At 45.5% G+C, this 16,593-nt stretch overlaps 1 protein-coding gene across 2 annotated transcripts in view; it reads right to left on the reverse strand.

The window, feature by feature from the left end:
- The window catches only part of LOC137439585 (uncharacterized), a 136,811-nt gene that overhangs the window by 67,672 nt on the left and 52,546 nt on the right, over positions 1 to 16,593 (reverse strand). For both annotated transcript variants that reach the window (XM_078768068.1, XM_078768067.1), the window contains exons 6-8: positions 10,175 to 10,301; positions 6,608 to 6,775; positions 5,873 to 5,916 (exon numbers count right to left, since the gene is read on the reverse strand). In XM_078768068.1, the coding sequence (XP_078624194.1) occupies positions 5,873 to 5,916; positions 6,608 to 6,775; positions 10,175 to 10,301 (339 nt within the window). The remainder of the gene's footprint in view (positions 1 to 5,872; positions 5,917 to 6,607; positions 6,776 to 10,174; positions 10,302 to 16,593) is intronic.

Consider the following 16,593-nt stretch of genomic DNA (forward strand, 5'->3'; position numbering starts at 1 on the left):
CGAAAACTCTCCTCAACATAGCTTTTCAAAGGCTTGTACACATGGCTTACTATCGGTCAGTATGCAAGCTTTATGATTGGATTGAAAGATGAATGGTCCAAAGTGTTTCGTAGCCATAGTGATTGAGAGTGCTTCAATTTCGCAGGGAAGCCAAGTGACCTGGTATCCTCACAACTTAGCGCTAAAAAACCAGCAAGTTAATAGGTCACATCGTAGCTCCTATGCCATTTTTCATCACTGAACCATCAGTGATAATCCACAATTGGTCTTCAGGGCATGGAAGGATAATGGTTCTGTTTGAAGAAAGGGCTTTCTGGGCAGTGCGGATTGCTTTGATGAGGTCGGAGGTCCAAGCGATTTTATCTTGGGATAGGCGGCCAGCCACAGCGTCGTCTAATGGCGAGAGTACGCTTGATCAGCCAGAGATAACATGAGCTAGGACTTTGTAAGCGCCAATAAAGGATCGAAGTCCGGAGACCTTTTGGGGGAGGGGGGGGAGGCACACATGGATAATGTGGAGATGCGATGGGGACGGGCTGTTATAGTGCCTTCATTCCACACCAGGATAGTGATGGAAGATGGGCCAATGACAGTATTGGATGCTGACAGATTTAAGCGGTTGGCTTGGAGCGCGTAAAGCAGTCGTTTCCAGTTGATTAACAGTTCGTCTATGCTTGCTCCACCACAATAGAGATCATCAGCGAGTTTGGCCACAACACCCTCCTCCACTATGTATCCAAGGATGCGACATGTTAGTTATTCTCGTGCCGTTTCAGAGCTAGGCATAACAATGGCGGATCGGGCATAGACCCTAACACCACAAAATGGAGTCGCAACACCGCAGTACTTCATTGACTCTTTAGATAGTGGGATTTGATAAAAGGCATTAGTCAAGTCAGAAGTGATAATGTGCTTCCATTTCCAGATGTGTCGAAGAGTGGAATCGCCGTTGGGCATCAAGGAAGGCTGGGATTTGCTATCTCGGCCAACATCGGCAAATGCAGTAACCAGTCGGAACCCGCCACTGGACGTTTTCACCAAGAAAGACAGGTTGAGGTACTCGACGTCGACTCCTGCATCTTCCGGTTTAGCAAAGACACCCATATCTTCTAGTTCATCAAACTTGCGTTGTAGTTATGTGAGGTTGCTGTGAGAGTATAAAGGTAGGCAACCCTTACATTGAGGGGAAGGGACAGGACCCATGTTAACTACCGAATGGAATGAACCAGATGCACCATTGTACTCTTAGGGCCTGGGGTCGAAGACATCGTCATACTCTTGAAGAAGGGCCTGAAATTTACGTCTAATATCAAAGGGAAAGGAATTGTCCGGGTCGAGTGTGCCACTGGCAGAGTAAAGGCTTGGGGCAGTTTTTTGGGGGGTTTGGGTTGAATCTTAGTGGATGAGTGGTACTGGTCTCACCGGTGAGGTTTGAAGGCATGAAGATGGGACGTATTTGACAAAAGTGTTCATGTGATCTAACAATTTGATGATCATATTTGATGAACTAACAATTTGATGAACTCGATACGAGACTTGGGGAAGGCCATATTTCGGTCGAAGGACGATGAGCCTGTTAGTCACTGCGAGGTTCAAGGGCGTATGTAGAATCAGACAAATTGTCAGGGAGGTTTAGCTCGATGTACTCACCGAGCCATACAGTTGAAGTTCGTGGAGGGGCACGGAGCAAATGGGCATGACGGACTGCATGGTGAGTGGGAGAGAAATCAGATGAACCGTGTCGGTATATTGACCCATCATTGAGGATGATGTGTCGTTTAGGTGGATGAACAGAAATGTCATTCAGCTCCATGAAAGGTGTCCCTGCCAAGACATCAACGTCCAGGTTTTCAATAACAAGTCCTTTTAAGGTAAACTGTCAGTCGTCACGGGTCATGATAAAACTGACTTCACCAAGTACTGTGAGTAGGGAGTACTTCACCAAGTACATCAACCTGGTGAGCTGACAGAACTCTTTCTCATGGGTAGACCGAGACGTTTGGCAATCGGTAGGCTCATCATGTTTCCAGTGGCACCACTGTCAATTATGGCACGGATAGTGTGGTGATGGTAAAATGTGTCCAAGTAAGGTGACTGGCATACTTGAATTCTATACGCAGGGGTGGAGGACTTGTCAGAGTCATCTGGAGAGTCGATGGTGGGGTCTGCCACTTCCTCATCATCGTCAGAGGGGTCCAAGATGTTAGATATCTGCCTCAATGTGGCCATATATTTACGATCTTGTTCTGGGATGTAGCTGCACTCGCTGAAAAAAATGGCAGTCCACACGCCCCGCTTAGTGACATAATGGGCAGGATTTTTGGCAGCACTGGGAAGGTTTGTATCTTGGTTTAGGAGTAGATGTTACACGTGGAAAGACAGGTCTCTTTTGACTTTTAGAAAAACCCGGGCCCGCATGACTGTTGTATCTTCACCGGAACGTTATTTCATCTAACAAGGATGGTAGGGCCAGAGAGATTTCCAGTTAGATGGACGCCAATGTATGAGAACGTAGTTCAGTACCATAACGTTGTTTGACTATTTTCGGTGGCGTCGGGTGGATTATTTGAAGCCAGCTGAGGACGTCGACATTTTCGAGGGATGGAGTTAGCTCCTCGTCATCTGCAGGAACTTCACCATGGTGCGAGATGCCTCCATCATGGCGTAACAGATTGTCGTCGATAAAAGCTGCCAAGCGCTGGTGCAGGTCTTCTGGGCGTTCTTCTAGTTCTAAACGGATATCAGACAAATCTAGGAAATGTGCGCCGGTCAACTGAAAAACGAAATGCAGGCGGATGACTTGCCATATATGACCTAAGAAGATAGAATCATGGACGATTGTGTTGCATGCAATGACTGGGCAATAATTGGCTGTTTAACCAAGCATCATCTCCAATGGGTTGACTTTTAGCTGAGCTGTGCGGGGATTGCCTTGATTAATATCTTCACCATCGTCAGTGAAGCCCTGAAGAGGTGTTGTTCTCGTTTTCTTGAGCCATTGTGAGCCAGTCACAAGAAAGGGGGAGAAACTCAGGTCTGGCGATAACGTGTAATGGAGATTTTGTTTCCAGTTTTCAAAAGAATTAATCGTCTCTGATTTAGTAAGGCACCATTGTTTGGGAGCCCGATTTGAGTTTGCCATCGTCGTAGGTGTAGATGAAAACGTTACTCACAGAAACCGTGTCGATGGCTGTGTTACTCAGGTTGTAAGCACTCAGGTGGTCCGTCACTGGTTGGGATGAAGAAGAAGCACGAGTTATTTGGCTGCAGCAGGTTTCGTTGGCTGAAAGGCTGGACGATGGGTCACAAACTGCTAAAAAAAAACTTGGAATATATTTTTCAATCCTGACAAATCTCTGTCTGTCTGCCTGTCTGCCTGCCTGCCTGCCTCTCTCTCTGTCTGTCTCTCTGTCTCTGTCTCTGGGAAACGACATTTCTAAGCTGGCCTCCCTTCAAAACCAGTCAGCAGCAAGGTTCATAGGTCCATCGCCAACCCCCTTCTGTTGAAGAACCACCTTTAGAGGCCATTTTCCTCTGCAGAGCAGGGGTTGGTCTTTTTGGGGCACCGTGGTCCCCTTTTTGAAGCAATGTTTTATGGCCGGATGCCCTTCCTGCCACCAACCCTGTTAGTCGCCTCTTGCGACACACAGGGAATTACCAGTGAACTGGTACTCAATTTGCTGACCTCAGAAGGATGACAGGCTGAGTCAACCCACCTGGTGTTAATTCAGCGATCGACCGGGATTCGAACCCAGGATCCTAGGATCCAAAGCCGGAACCCTAACCGCTAACCCAAAACCAGGTTAAACTCCTTCTTCTGTTGAAACTCCGCAAATCCTGAATCACTGCTCACCTCCTCTCACAGGCCATGAGCTGGGTCATTCTATCTTTCAATTTCGTTACATACCTAATGGGAATTAAACAACTTTTGATTTATTTATTTTTTTACATTAAAAGTTACCTTCCTGTAAACTGTTGAATAAATAACACATTCTCGATTTACTTGATGTATTTAGCTGCATGCACAATGCAAGCAAAATCCACTTCATCAAATATAGTTTGTAATTTATTATGTCTACACGTAGCATGCATCCCAGGATGCGCTTGCAGTCTGCGAGCAAGCCCCACTTGTAAATATATAAATATTGCAGATCTCCAAGCGGATCTCAAAACGTCGGCCTACCCCTTATCAAGGGGGGATTAATCCCCTTGTCTTTTTACTAGCCAACGCGATCCGGGGCTATCACGTTCCTTCCGGTCGGTGTTAAATAGGGTTGTAAGCCGAATTCGTCTTATTACCTAAGTACTAACACCGGCCGTGAAGCAAGGAAATAACCCCACATGAAACACGGCGTTAGTGGACACGCCGAGCGAAAGTGAGCCGCGATTCGGGCCGTTAACGGGAACTAACGCGATTGGAGCGGTTCTTAATCGTGCCACGCTTACGCAATGGAGAAATCACAAAGGTGATCGAATTAAGAGGAAAACAGGAAGAACAGGTAATTTATTTACAATTGTATGGGAAGGAAGAGAAGTACACACTTTGTACAAATAAGAAGAGGAAGAAAAAGAAGCAATGTACAGGGAAGAGGAAGAAGCAGATACACAGGGCAGCCTGATTCAGTCTTATACTTATCCCTGGACACGGGCCCGTTCGCAATCAGACTCAATCTCAGACTCACTCACACGGGGTTGTAGATGGTCGGGTTGAGGGTCCACCGATGGCGTCCACAGCTCGCTCCGGTCCCCGACTCATACCACGAAGCAGCTGGTGATGGTAGACGGCAGACGGCAGGCGAGATCGTCCCGTGTCGGTGGCGCGGATCGGACAATTACACTGGGAAGGATCGGTAAGCTGGCGATTATACTGCATACGTAATAGTTGTACCGGCACCTTTATACGCGCCCCCGGTATCGCTAGGTACAATGCGCCACTTCCACAATGATGTCACCAAAGCGCCTTTCCACAAAAGTCCCCACAAAAGTCCTTTGACTCTCCTCATAACTCAGCTCACGAACTTGACAAGCGCCTCTCCCTTCTCATCACTCGTTCAACAGAGGACCCCGGCTCATAACTCAGCAAGCGTCCCCTTGGGGATCTGACTCAGCACATGTCCTCCTCATAACTCAAGTCCTCCGCAATGCCACGTAAACCCTTCAATACTGGCGCCTTCCACAATTGTCCTTCTGCACGAATGCCAATGCTTGGCTTCCCTCACGAGTCCTCACAATGCTGCAGTCCTTCGCCAGTCCTTTGTAAAGCACAATCAATCCTTTCAATGCTTGTCACAGCACGTCTCTCCTCATAACTGAGGTGGGTGCCTCGCGCGAAGGGTTTTATTGCCACGCCCAGCGAACCCTCTGGAATCTCTAGCCACACACTTACCGCGCCCCTTAGCCATGCCCACTCGAGCCCTGGTTGGTTGATGGGGTATTACCGGCTCCGCCCTTGATGGCTGCTTGACGTGGCCACTCCTCCACCCTTGCGCTCCACCCCCTTGTCCAGGCCTTACCTCGTGGCATTTGGGCTGGTTTGAGCGAGCAACTGGCAGCTAACGCTGCCGGCCCAACGCGTAACAAACTGTGAGGGGGCATGGGGTGCAGACTGGATAGTGCTCAATGGAGTCGATTGGAGGGAGGGCTGCAGACTGAACGGGGCCTACTCTTATTTGTTTTACACAATGCAGATGCAACTATTGGAAATGGCCTTATCTCACATAGACCAAGAAATAACTAACGTTCTAAGGTGACCTATGTGTTGCTTGTGGCCTAACTATGGGGTGCAACCTTTAACCTTCAATGATGTTACCTGTGTGGGTTCTCAAAACCGCAACAATATATTGTGCCATGACAGTTGGTCTGTGCCACTCACTTTGGATAATTGTGATGATGATGCAACGCAGCTCGGTTTCTTGTCTGCACAGACACACGATGGATGGGTTATAGCTTCACATGCACATGATCCCAACAGCATGAATTATTTACCTAGAGATGTTTTCATAATGACAAACTGGTGAAGACAACAAAGAGTACAATAGGACCACTACAATCACGACTATAAATATTACTATGAAATTAATTGCACAAACTATTCATACCGTTTTGGTGATGGATCGAAGAAAGCTTTGGCTGAACATTTTTCAGGAATCAACTGGCCAGGCCTGATGTTGGACTGAAGTTGATTTAGCCAAAAATTTAAAATATGTTCAGGGTGCAGCGATAACTCACATCTTTGCGATGGACACCATGGGATATTTAACGTCCATTGAGTGATGCTAGCAGATGTGACACCCGGCTTAACATCCATAACATGGATGGTACGCTTTGTGATGCAATTCCCTACCTGGGAAGTACCAATCGATCGGGTTGGAAATCAAACCAAGCCTAAACAGCTCAAAGTTAAGTATTACATGTGCATCATCCTGTCGGTCAGCTGACAAAAGTAACAACTCAAAAATGAGCAACAAATAATGAAAACAACAAAATATGAAATAAACAAATACACAACATGTGAAAAATAAAAACGGAAATATAAAATGCCAAAATAAATAAATGAAGCAATATCAAGACTTCCAGGCAATGGTAGAGATGATCGTGAGTAACTAACCCAGAGGATTCTGTAGCAAAGAAGCAGATCTGCTTTTCCCCTTCTGAATTCGCTTGAGGAGTCAAGGTCATGCTGGTGTGGAATACACCGGAAGAGAAAGGGTTTCTCGTGATATTTTGCCATGTTACGGACTCAGAGCTAATTGTGCTGAGCGAAACGATACTTTCACTGGAAGAGAAACAATGAGAGATTGGTTAGGGGTGGAAAAGATTGGTTCGGGGACAAGTGCAGATGCAAACAACTTATCAAGCAAGGTTCGCTTTCGGTTTTCAAATCATCCAAATCAAAAAGTCATCACATTTGCACAAGGCTTCATCTAATTATTGCGTACGCAGATACTGTGGAATTTCCGTCCCATGTGTACGTAACAAAAATATGACCCATAAACTATATTTAATTTGTTCGTTTACAGAAACTGACAAGAGTGAGATTCGCAAAAGCGAAAAAAACCTCTTCAGCATAAGCGTATGTCATAAGTGAATAACTGCCATCGAGTTTGTTCTCGTGGAGATCCCTTCAATCTGACTGAGACTTTCTGAGCCTCATTTCCCTCACATTTGTGTTCCATGTGGGTTTTCCAAATTGTGATCAGTCATGTGTTTTCCTTAAATTAAAATGAGTCATCCCAACAGGTGGAATCTTGCAGTCTTGTCTTCCAGTGGCTATTGCAGAGCTTTTCTTTGCTTGTAACGAACTCATGGACCTCTATACACTAACTTGGACCTGCCTTTCGTGACACTAACTAGACTTCTTTCCACGGGATCTCCTGCTCTCTGCGCCCATGTTCGATTCCCACGGCACTCTGGTCCTATAGGTGTCTTGGCACTGTTTCCAGCCGTTAATGGTGCATTATGGTAACAAAGCCAGGAAATTGTGGCATGGATAAAGCACCTCAACGCCACACACTGCTGCATCTCAATACCAAAATGAGGTGCGAGCAAGGGCCGCTTGCCCCCCTCTCCCTACCCCGGGTTTTGTTTGTGTCGAGAGAGAGAAAGAGAGAGAGAGAGAGAGAGAGAAAGAGAGAGAGAAAGAGAGAGAGAAAGAGAGAGAGAAAGAGAGAGAGAGAAAGAGAGAGAGAAAGAGAGAGAGAAAGAGAGAGAGAAAGAGAGAGAGAGTTCTCAAGATTAAATAACTAAGTCCGTCGTTGGCATTATGGTCATAAGGGTTAATTATTGCCTCCACCACTGAAGGTGGACAGATGGTGTGTTTTCTCCCTTGTTTGTCTGTCTGTGAGCAGGATATCTCAAAAGGATACAGTGGTCTGCAAAAGTATTCACCCCCACCAGAGTTTTCACATTTTCATGGCACCTGAGCTAATTCCATGAAGCTTTCAAATCAAACTTAATAGATATAGTCTTCACAAACTACTCCAAAGTAATAAAGCGATTCAATTCTCAGTTGCATAAATATTCAAACCCTTTGCCAAATTAACCCTAAATCACTTTAGGAGCAAATTATTTGTTTAAAGTGTACAAAATGAGTGTAATAGGTTTCACTTGTATGTAATCGGTGGTTTAACTTAAAAATTAAACTCCACCAATTATCAAAGGAGTTTTAAGGTGCAACTCGTTTGGTCAATCAAGAAGGGAAACATGAAGATGAAGGAGCTTTCCAAAGAAGTCAGACATAAAGTGGTGCAGAAGCACTGTTCAGGAGAGGGTTATAAGGAGATTTCAAAATCACTCATTAACCCTTTGAGTATGGTGAAATCCATCATTAAGAAGTGGAAGATGTATCATACCACCCAGACTCTGTCCAGATCAGGTTGCCCATCCAAACTCAGCAGCCGGCAAGCAGGAAACTGGTTTGGGATGTCACTGTAAATCCAATAATGGCTGATAAGATTTGCAAGTCTCTATGTTTGAGATGGGAGTCAGTGTTCATCAATCAACAATATCCCATTCCCTTTAAAAAGCTGGCCTCTGTGGACAGGTGGCAAAAAAATCCATTACTGAAAAAGACGCATCTAACAGCTCACATGGAGTTTACAAAAAAACCTCTCAATGATACTGCAGGCATGTGGCGAAAAAAAGTCTTGTCAGACGAGACAAAAAACGAACTTTTTTGTCTAAATTCAAAACCTAATGTCTGGCGCGAGCCTAAAACTACACATCATCCAGCCAACACCATCCCTACTGTCATGTATGGTGATGGCAGCATCATGTTATGGGGTTGCTTTTCATCAGCAGATCGAAGTGATAATGGATGGTGCAAAGTCCAGGAGAATCCTTGATGAAAACCTGCTTGAGTCATCCATGAATCTGAAACTGCGTCGGAGATTGACATTTCAGCAGGACAATCATCCAAACCACAAAGCTAAAGCCAAACTGGAGTGGCTGAATAAGAAGAAAATAAATGTCTTGAGTGGCCCAGTCAAAGTCCTGACTTGAACCCAAATCAAAATGTATGGCAAGACTTAAAGATTGCATCTATTGACGATCCCCATCATACTTTGCAGAACTAGAGCAATTTGCACGTGAAGAATGGGCAAAGATTTCACCATCCCATTATGTAAAGCTGGTAGAGACCTCCACAAAAAAGACTTGCAGCAGTCATTGCTGCAAAAGGTGATTGCACCAAGTACTGAACTAAGGGGCTGAATACTCTTGCAACCATTGAATGGTGATTTGTACATGGTTGTTGCAGATATTCCTGACGTGTAACCTCCTTCAACTATAACAGTGTTTAGTTTGGTCTGTTTAGTTTAGAAAATAGTTTCCACATAATTTGTAATTCATCAAATGTGGCATTATTGGTTGGGGGTGAATACTTTTGCAGGACACTGTATGGATGAATTTGGATGAAACTTGGCAGACAGGTTGTGAGTGTGACAAGGACGAATTGGTTAGATTTTGTTTCAGGTCCAGATCCAGATCCGGCCTATCGGTGGAATGCAAAAGGTAAACTGTTCAGCCTGGTGTCGGTATACGCTCCACCTAATGCTAATTTGTTTCAGTTTGTTTCACCGGTTATGTTATTTTCTCTTATATCCTTTCCCTATTTCTTTCTTGTGAATAAATCCTTTGTGAATGAGAACTTCGTTTGTGGTCACTGAGTGAACGGGAGCTCTGCAGCGAGTTATTTGGCACATAAAACCATGCATGGGAAATTGGGAAGCGGTGCCATTAGTTAAAATCAAACTGTTCTTCAGCATCACTTTGCTCAAATTTTGGATTCCAAATTCCCAAATTTTGGAGGGCAGATTTGGAATGGTGCGTGGCTTTTAAATCACCGACTGACAGCAAATTATGGGTAGATGTGGCAACTTCTCTTCATTGCTTACCTGCCTGGTGGTCCATTGGTGGTGGAAGACCACTCAACCACAATAATTCATTCATATTCATTCATATGTTCAACTTCAATTTGAATAGATAACTTCTGGATCTAAGTATATGTTATCAAACTCGAATTAATAAGGTGTGATAGGAAGTACTTCATAGTTGCACTCGATGAGATTACATTTTACATCAAACATTAACTTCCTGGAGCTTTCCATGTTGATGAATGACATGATGTTTTATAACTTCATCTGTGTGGATTCGTCTTTCTATTGTCTGTCTGTACCTTGATGAACTCGACCGGATGTCGATGTCGAAGCTGAAGGGTTGTCTGATGGCGATATTGAATTTGTCGTTGTTGTTTGGTGTACGCCCGACAAATTTGGGAGATGCACATGCGGCATTCGGTTGGACTGTAGGAAAAGTACATGATCAGTGAGGAAAAGCATATCTGGCAATTAATTTACATCAAAATGTGCACATTTCGATAAAAGGCGAGTCAATTAGGTCGAAGTTTACCATTGGAGGTCATGGGGGTTTCCTACAAGTCATCGAGAAAAAGTGTTATGCCTAGGTCCCCCGTCGGTGAAGTGATATGAGTTGACAAAGTGGAAGACGCAAGGTGGCCATCTTGGTTTTGACATGGCGACCCAATTTTCAATAACGTTCTCCCTTATGCGTAGATACACCCAAACACCAGATTAGAAGTTAGTAGTTCGTTTATTTTTCAAGATATTTCGCTCACAAGGTTCAGACATACATGGCGGCGGCCATCTTGGATTTTGACGTGGCGACCCAATTTTCAATAGCGTTCTTCCTTATGCCCAGACACACCCACACACCAGATTAGATGTTAGTAGCCGGCGAAGCCGGTGTTGTCAATAAACGCATACGTATTATGTCGAAAACCAGATTATGCCTTGGCTTGCGAATTCCGAAGCTCAATGGAGGCCGCCATCTTGGGGATGCGGAAGTATGCATAACAAATTGAAAAACGTTCAATAGGAGTTTCTTTCACCCGTCTTTGTTTGATTCACAATCTTATGCACCTACAATTTGTTATTAAAATACTTTAAGACCAACCTCGGCCCGCACGGGCCTGGTTATCTTCAACGAAAAGCGTCACCAAACCCCGGAACCAATGAGATTCGAGCATTTGAAAAAATATTACTAAAACCAAATCGCGCAATGGAGGCCGCCATCGACCGGATGCGGAAGTTTGCATAAAACAATTGCGAAAAAGTTCAATAGGAGTTTGTTTCACCCGTCTTTCTTTGATTCACAATCTAATGCACCTCTAATTTGTAATTAAAATACGTTAAAACCAACCTCGTTATCTTCAACGAAAATCGTCACCAAACACCGGAACCAATGAGATTCGAGCATTTGAATGCATAAAACAATTGCGAAAAAGTTCAATAGGAGTTTGTTTCACCTGTCTTTGGTTGATTCACAATCTAATGCACCTCTAATTTGTAATTAAAATACCTGCATAAAACAATTGCGAAAAAGTTCAATAGGAGTTTGTTTCACCTGTCTTTGTTTGATTCACAATCTAATGCACCTCTAATTTGTAATTAAAATGATTGGATCTCGCGAGATCTCGGAGACGGTGGCAGGGATTTTCGAAGCTCCACACGGTCTCCACGTTGTTCGAAGTTAAGTCTGTTCACAATTGTATTTTGTCGAAACTGTATTTATCTTTCGGTGTGTGAAGTTATTGTGTGCAACTTTGGTTGTTTCTCGGTGTTTATCTTTCATAAATTGATCGTCTGTTTGCCGCGTCGCAAACGATTTGAAATCGAAGTTAAGTGATTGTTCCCATTTGTATTTTCGTTAAAACTGTATTTATTTATGGTGTTGTACGTATATTGTGTCCCGACGAAGATTTTTCGGTGCAAATCTTTCATACCTGTATTGAAAATCGTGTTAATTCGTGTCGTGTCTTGAGGCCTTGTACAGTGTACACTGTACAACCTTGAGGCTTTGTTTTTCTCTCAGCGGTCTGTCGTTTGTGATCCAATAAATTTCGTTCTCTGTATTCCCAGTCTTTTCACCCCATAGCCTACTTCCTTGTGTAAATCTCAACTCAACAAAAAAACAAAACAAAAAAAAAAAACATTTCCTTCTCTGTTCTCATTCGTTTATTCATTCTTATTCGTTCGTTCGTTCTTCGACCACGTGTTTCTCCCCCATTTCCCCAGATAGTTTTCACTGTTATTAACCTTCAATGTTTACACTTTCCCCTCAAGTTATGTATTCAGTCATATATTATAACACCTTTTTCTTTTTCTTCTTTAAAAGGCTGCTTTCGACTTGCTCACCAAATCAATTCATCCCCAAAAAAATATCCATCTCCTATAGTGCCTTTTTTCTACATTCTCTAAACTCTCCTGCACTCCATCCTCCATCCAGCGTCCTTAAACGTATTTTTAACTCGAAGGTCACAAGAAACTCATTTTGCAATAAATGTTCGTTTCCCATAAATCGTACACTTTCTAAAATCCAATCTCACCCCTCCCCTCCAAATCTTCCCCATAACCCCTCCCCTCCAAATCTTCCCCATCACCCATCCCTTTCAAATCTCCCCCCTTGCCCCCTCCCTCCTAAACTACCCCCTCACCCCTCCCCGCCAAGACGCCCCCTCGCCCCTCCCCTCCTAGACTCCTCCCTCACCCCACCCCTCCAAATCTCCCCCATATCCCATCCCTTTCAAATCCCTCCCCTTGTCCCTTCCCTCCCAAACTCCCCCCTCGCCCCTCCCCTTCAAATCTCCCCACCCTCATTGCTTCTCAATTTCCCCCCTCTCACTCCTCCTCCTCAAAGGGTCCTCCGCGCTTCTTTCCCCTTCCAACTCTCACCTCCATCTCCCCCAACCTTCTGCCTCGCTCTTCCCCCTCCTCAAATAACACCTCATTGTGCCTCACCCAATCACCATCAAACCTTTTGTCCGCCCCATCCTTCCCTTTCTCCGAGCTATTCTGAAATCTCTGACACAACTTCAACAGCTCTCCCTACCTCTTCCACATCTTACCCTACCCCGCCTCCCCCCTGTTCTGTATCTGATGCTCCCCCTTCCTCTTCATTAACGGTATGGACCTCAAACATCCGGGGCCTTCGTTCAAACTTAACTGATCTCTCCATACAGGTTGATTCTGTCAAACCAGACGTGATCTGCTTAACAGAAACTTTCCTCCTTTATGATGTCTCTGATTCCTTAGTATCTCTCCCGGGCTACTCCCTCCTCCGGTATGATAGACCTGAGCCTCGTCCTCGAGGTGGGGTTGCTATCTTTATCAAAAACTCTCTTCCTCACTCGCCCTGCACTGCACTCTCTCCACCTCACCCCCAGGAATACCTCTGGCTACGGCTTCCCCTTCGCTCCCACCTCTTGTTCATATGTGTGTTGTACCGTCCACCAAACAGTGATGACTCCATCTACATCTCGCTGTCTGATAATATGGACCAACTTCTATCTACTCATCCCAACTCTCTCTTCCTCATATGTGGTGATTTCAACTGTCATCATGCCAGTTGGCTGGGTGTGGGTACCTCTCTCACCAGCCATGGCTCCTCAGCAAAGGACTTCTGCGACTCACTGGGACTGACACAATCTGTCAATTTCCCGACCCGGATCTCAGTCAACGGAGCATCTTCTCTTCTGGATTTGGTTATGACAAACTTCCCTGAAAATGTCTGCTGCTCTTCTTCTGCTCCAATCGGCTCATCTGATCATGTGCTTGTCAAAGTGGACATCTCTCTGACCATCCTCAGGGAGCCTGCTCAGCGTCGACGAGTCTGGCATTTCACTCAGGCCAACTGGCACGGTCTTCAAGCAGACATCAATCATCTGGACTGGTCTCCCATCTCTACCACCTCTGACATCAACTCATCCTGGGAATTCTTCCAAAGTAAATTGCTCCCTCTCATGCACAGATTTATCCCATCTCGTCTTCAGTTGTCATACCCTTCCTCCCGTCCATGGTACACGGAAGCTTGTGGTGAGGCTGTTGCCCAGAAACAACTTGCCTTCGTCTCCTGGAAAGCAAATCCAACGGAAGGAAATCTCATTTCCTTTCACAAAGCCCGAAACAAGTGTGTGTCCACCCTCAGGAGAGCCAGGAAACAATATCTCTCCGTTCTCAAGACCGAACTCTCTTATCTGTCTCCCTCTTCCAAATCCTGGTGGCGTCTGGTCAAATCCGTTTCTGGTGTTTGTTCCCCCTCCATCCCCTCCCTTACCTCAAATGGCTACACAGCTGACTCCGCACGTGAAAAAGCTGAATGCCTCAACTCTGTGTTTGCCTCTAATTCTTGTGTCCCAAACCCATCCCTCTCTGTACCCACCATACCCAGTCGTACCCTGCTGCTCCTGGACTCCGTGTCCTTTCCTCCTGACAAGGTGGAAAAGTTTCTGTCAACCCTCGACTCTGATTCTGCAACTGGACCCGATGGCATCAGCCCACGGGTCCTAAAATCCTGCTCTGCCGCTCTATCTCACCCTCTCTCTGTTCTCTTCACCCTCTCTTTTGCTCAAGGTCAACTGCCATCTGCTTGGAAATCAGCCAACATCACCGCTTTGCACAAAAAAGGTGCAAAAACAGATCCTAGCAACTACAGACCAATCAGCCTTCTCCCAATTATCAGCAAAGTCATGGAATCCATCATTGCTTCGGATATGAAATCTTTCCTCTTCTCCAATGGCTTGATCTCTGATCATCAATTTGGTTTCAGACCAGTTCACGCTGCTCTGGACATGCTGCTTCTGCTGTCTCAACAATGGATGGAGGTCCTCAATGCCAAACAGGAAATTAGAGCTGTCTCCCTCGACATATCACGTGCCTTCGACACGGTCTGGCACCCCGCTCTGCTCACCAAACTCTCCTCCTTTGGTATCCATGGAAATCTCCACACTTGGCTGGCGTACTTCCTCTCTAGTCGTCGTCAACGTGTGGCCCTGAATGGGTTTCTCTCATCTCCTCTTCCTGTTCAGGCTGGAGTTCCCGAAGGCAGTGTTCTGGGCCCCGTGCTTTTTCTGGTCTTCATCAATGATCTCTCTGACTCTCTTGAAAATCCTCTCTATCTCTTTGCTGATGACTCCACTCTCTGCCGCTCCATTCCTCTTCCCTCAGATCGGCAGTCTGCAGCCTCCTCACTCTCTGAAGACTTGGACAAAATCACAGACTGGTCAAACAAGTGGAACATGTCTTTCAATCCTGACAAATCTCACACTCTTACTATGTCTCTCCGAAAAGATCGACTGGACAACCCTCCCATCTACTTTCTCAACAATCCTCTCCAAGAAGTTCTGTCGCTCAAGCTTTTGGGTCTCACTATCTGCCATGATCTTTCTTGGGAAAACCACATTTCCAAGCTGGCCTCCAAAGCCAGTCGCCGACTGGGCATCCTCCGTCATGCGAAGTCCTTCCTCGGCACACCTGAGCTCCTCACCACATACAAGGCTTTCATCCGCAGCTCAATGGAATGCTGTTCTCCCCTATGGGCCGGTGCTCCTGCCTCACATCTAGCTCGGCTTCACGCTGTTGAAACCAAAGCTTTCAGAATTATTGGAATCTCCCGCGATGAAGCTATCTCTGAGGGCCTTTCACTCACTCACCGCAGGCAGGTAGGTGGTCTTTCTGTCTTCTACCGACTCCTCTCTGGCCTTGCACCCCCAGCTCTCTCTGTGCTCTGTCCCCCAAATATTCCTACAGGTCGCACAAGATCTGCCAGCAACCCTCTGATGGTTAAACTGCCAAAATCTCGGCTCTCTGCTCACCTTCACTCTTTCATTCCTCTTTTCTCCCGCCTCTGGAACAAACTCCCTCACTCCCTTCAATCCCACTCCTCCCTCCAGGTCTTTAAAACAGCTGTTCACCACCATCTCTTATCTTCCCCCATCCAAAACCTTGATCTTTTCTACCCCCGCGAATTCACCCCAGGTCCACCTTGTTTGAAATTCCAACTTCTTTCCTGGAAGTCCTGGCAGTGTCCATATGTTTTATACCTCTCCCACCGCCCCCTTCCCGTGCCCCCCCACACCCCCCCAAAGCCCTCGCCCTCTCTCAGATCTCTCGATGTCTCCATGTCCCTGCTCTCAAATGTTGTGTTTGTGTCCTTCCCCCTCTCCCCATCTTGTCTACCGCTCCCGATGTTATATGTTTTATGTGTCGGTTTGTCTTTCTGTGTGATTAATGTTCGCTCTTTCACGAGCCTCGATCTTGTATACAAAAAAAACAAAAAAACAAAAAAACGTTAAAACCAACCTCGTTATCTTCAACGAAAATCGTCACCAAACACCGGAACCAATGAGATTCGAGCATTTGAAGAATATTTTTAAAAGGCTTATTACGCGTTTCGGAGGGTGAAAACGGCGTCAAATATTCTAAAATTGACGAAGAATTATTTTTTAGAATTCCCTCGGCCGTAGGGGATAGTTTTTCACGGCTGGAAATATCCGAAGTTGAGACGGAATTCACCGAATTAATCAAGAAGTAAATTTTATCAATTTTAATCTCATCCAGAATGCAAATTGTACCTACTACACCGACTACACCTACTACACCGACTACACCGACGGTACCTACTACACCTACTACACCGACGGTACCTACTACACCTACCTACTACCAACTACCTAACCTACTGATGCCATCGTGATGGGTAAAATAGTGGCAAGAGGCTTTGGCTTCGCCGGCTCATTGC

This window comes from Myxine glutinosa, chromosome 14, assembly GCF_964187855.1.
Source record: "Myxine glutinosa chromosome 14, kmMyxGlut1.1, whole genome shotgun sequence".
Taxonomy (NCBI): Eukaryota; Metazoa; Chordata; class Myxini; order Myxiniformes; family Myxinidae; genus Myxine; species Myxine glutinosa.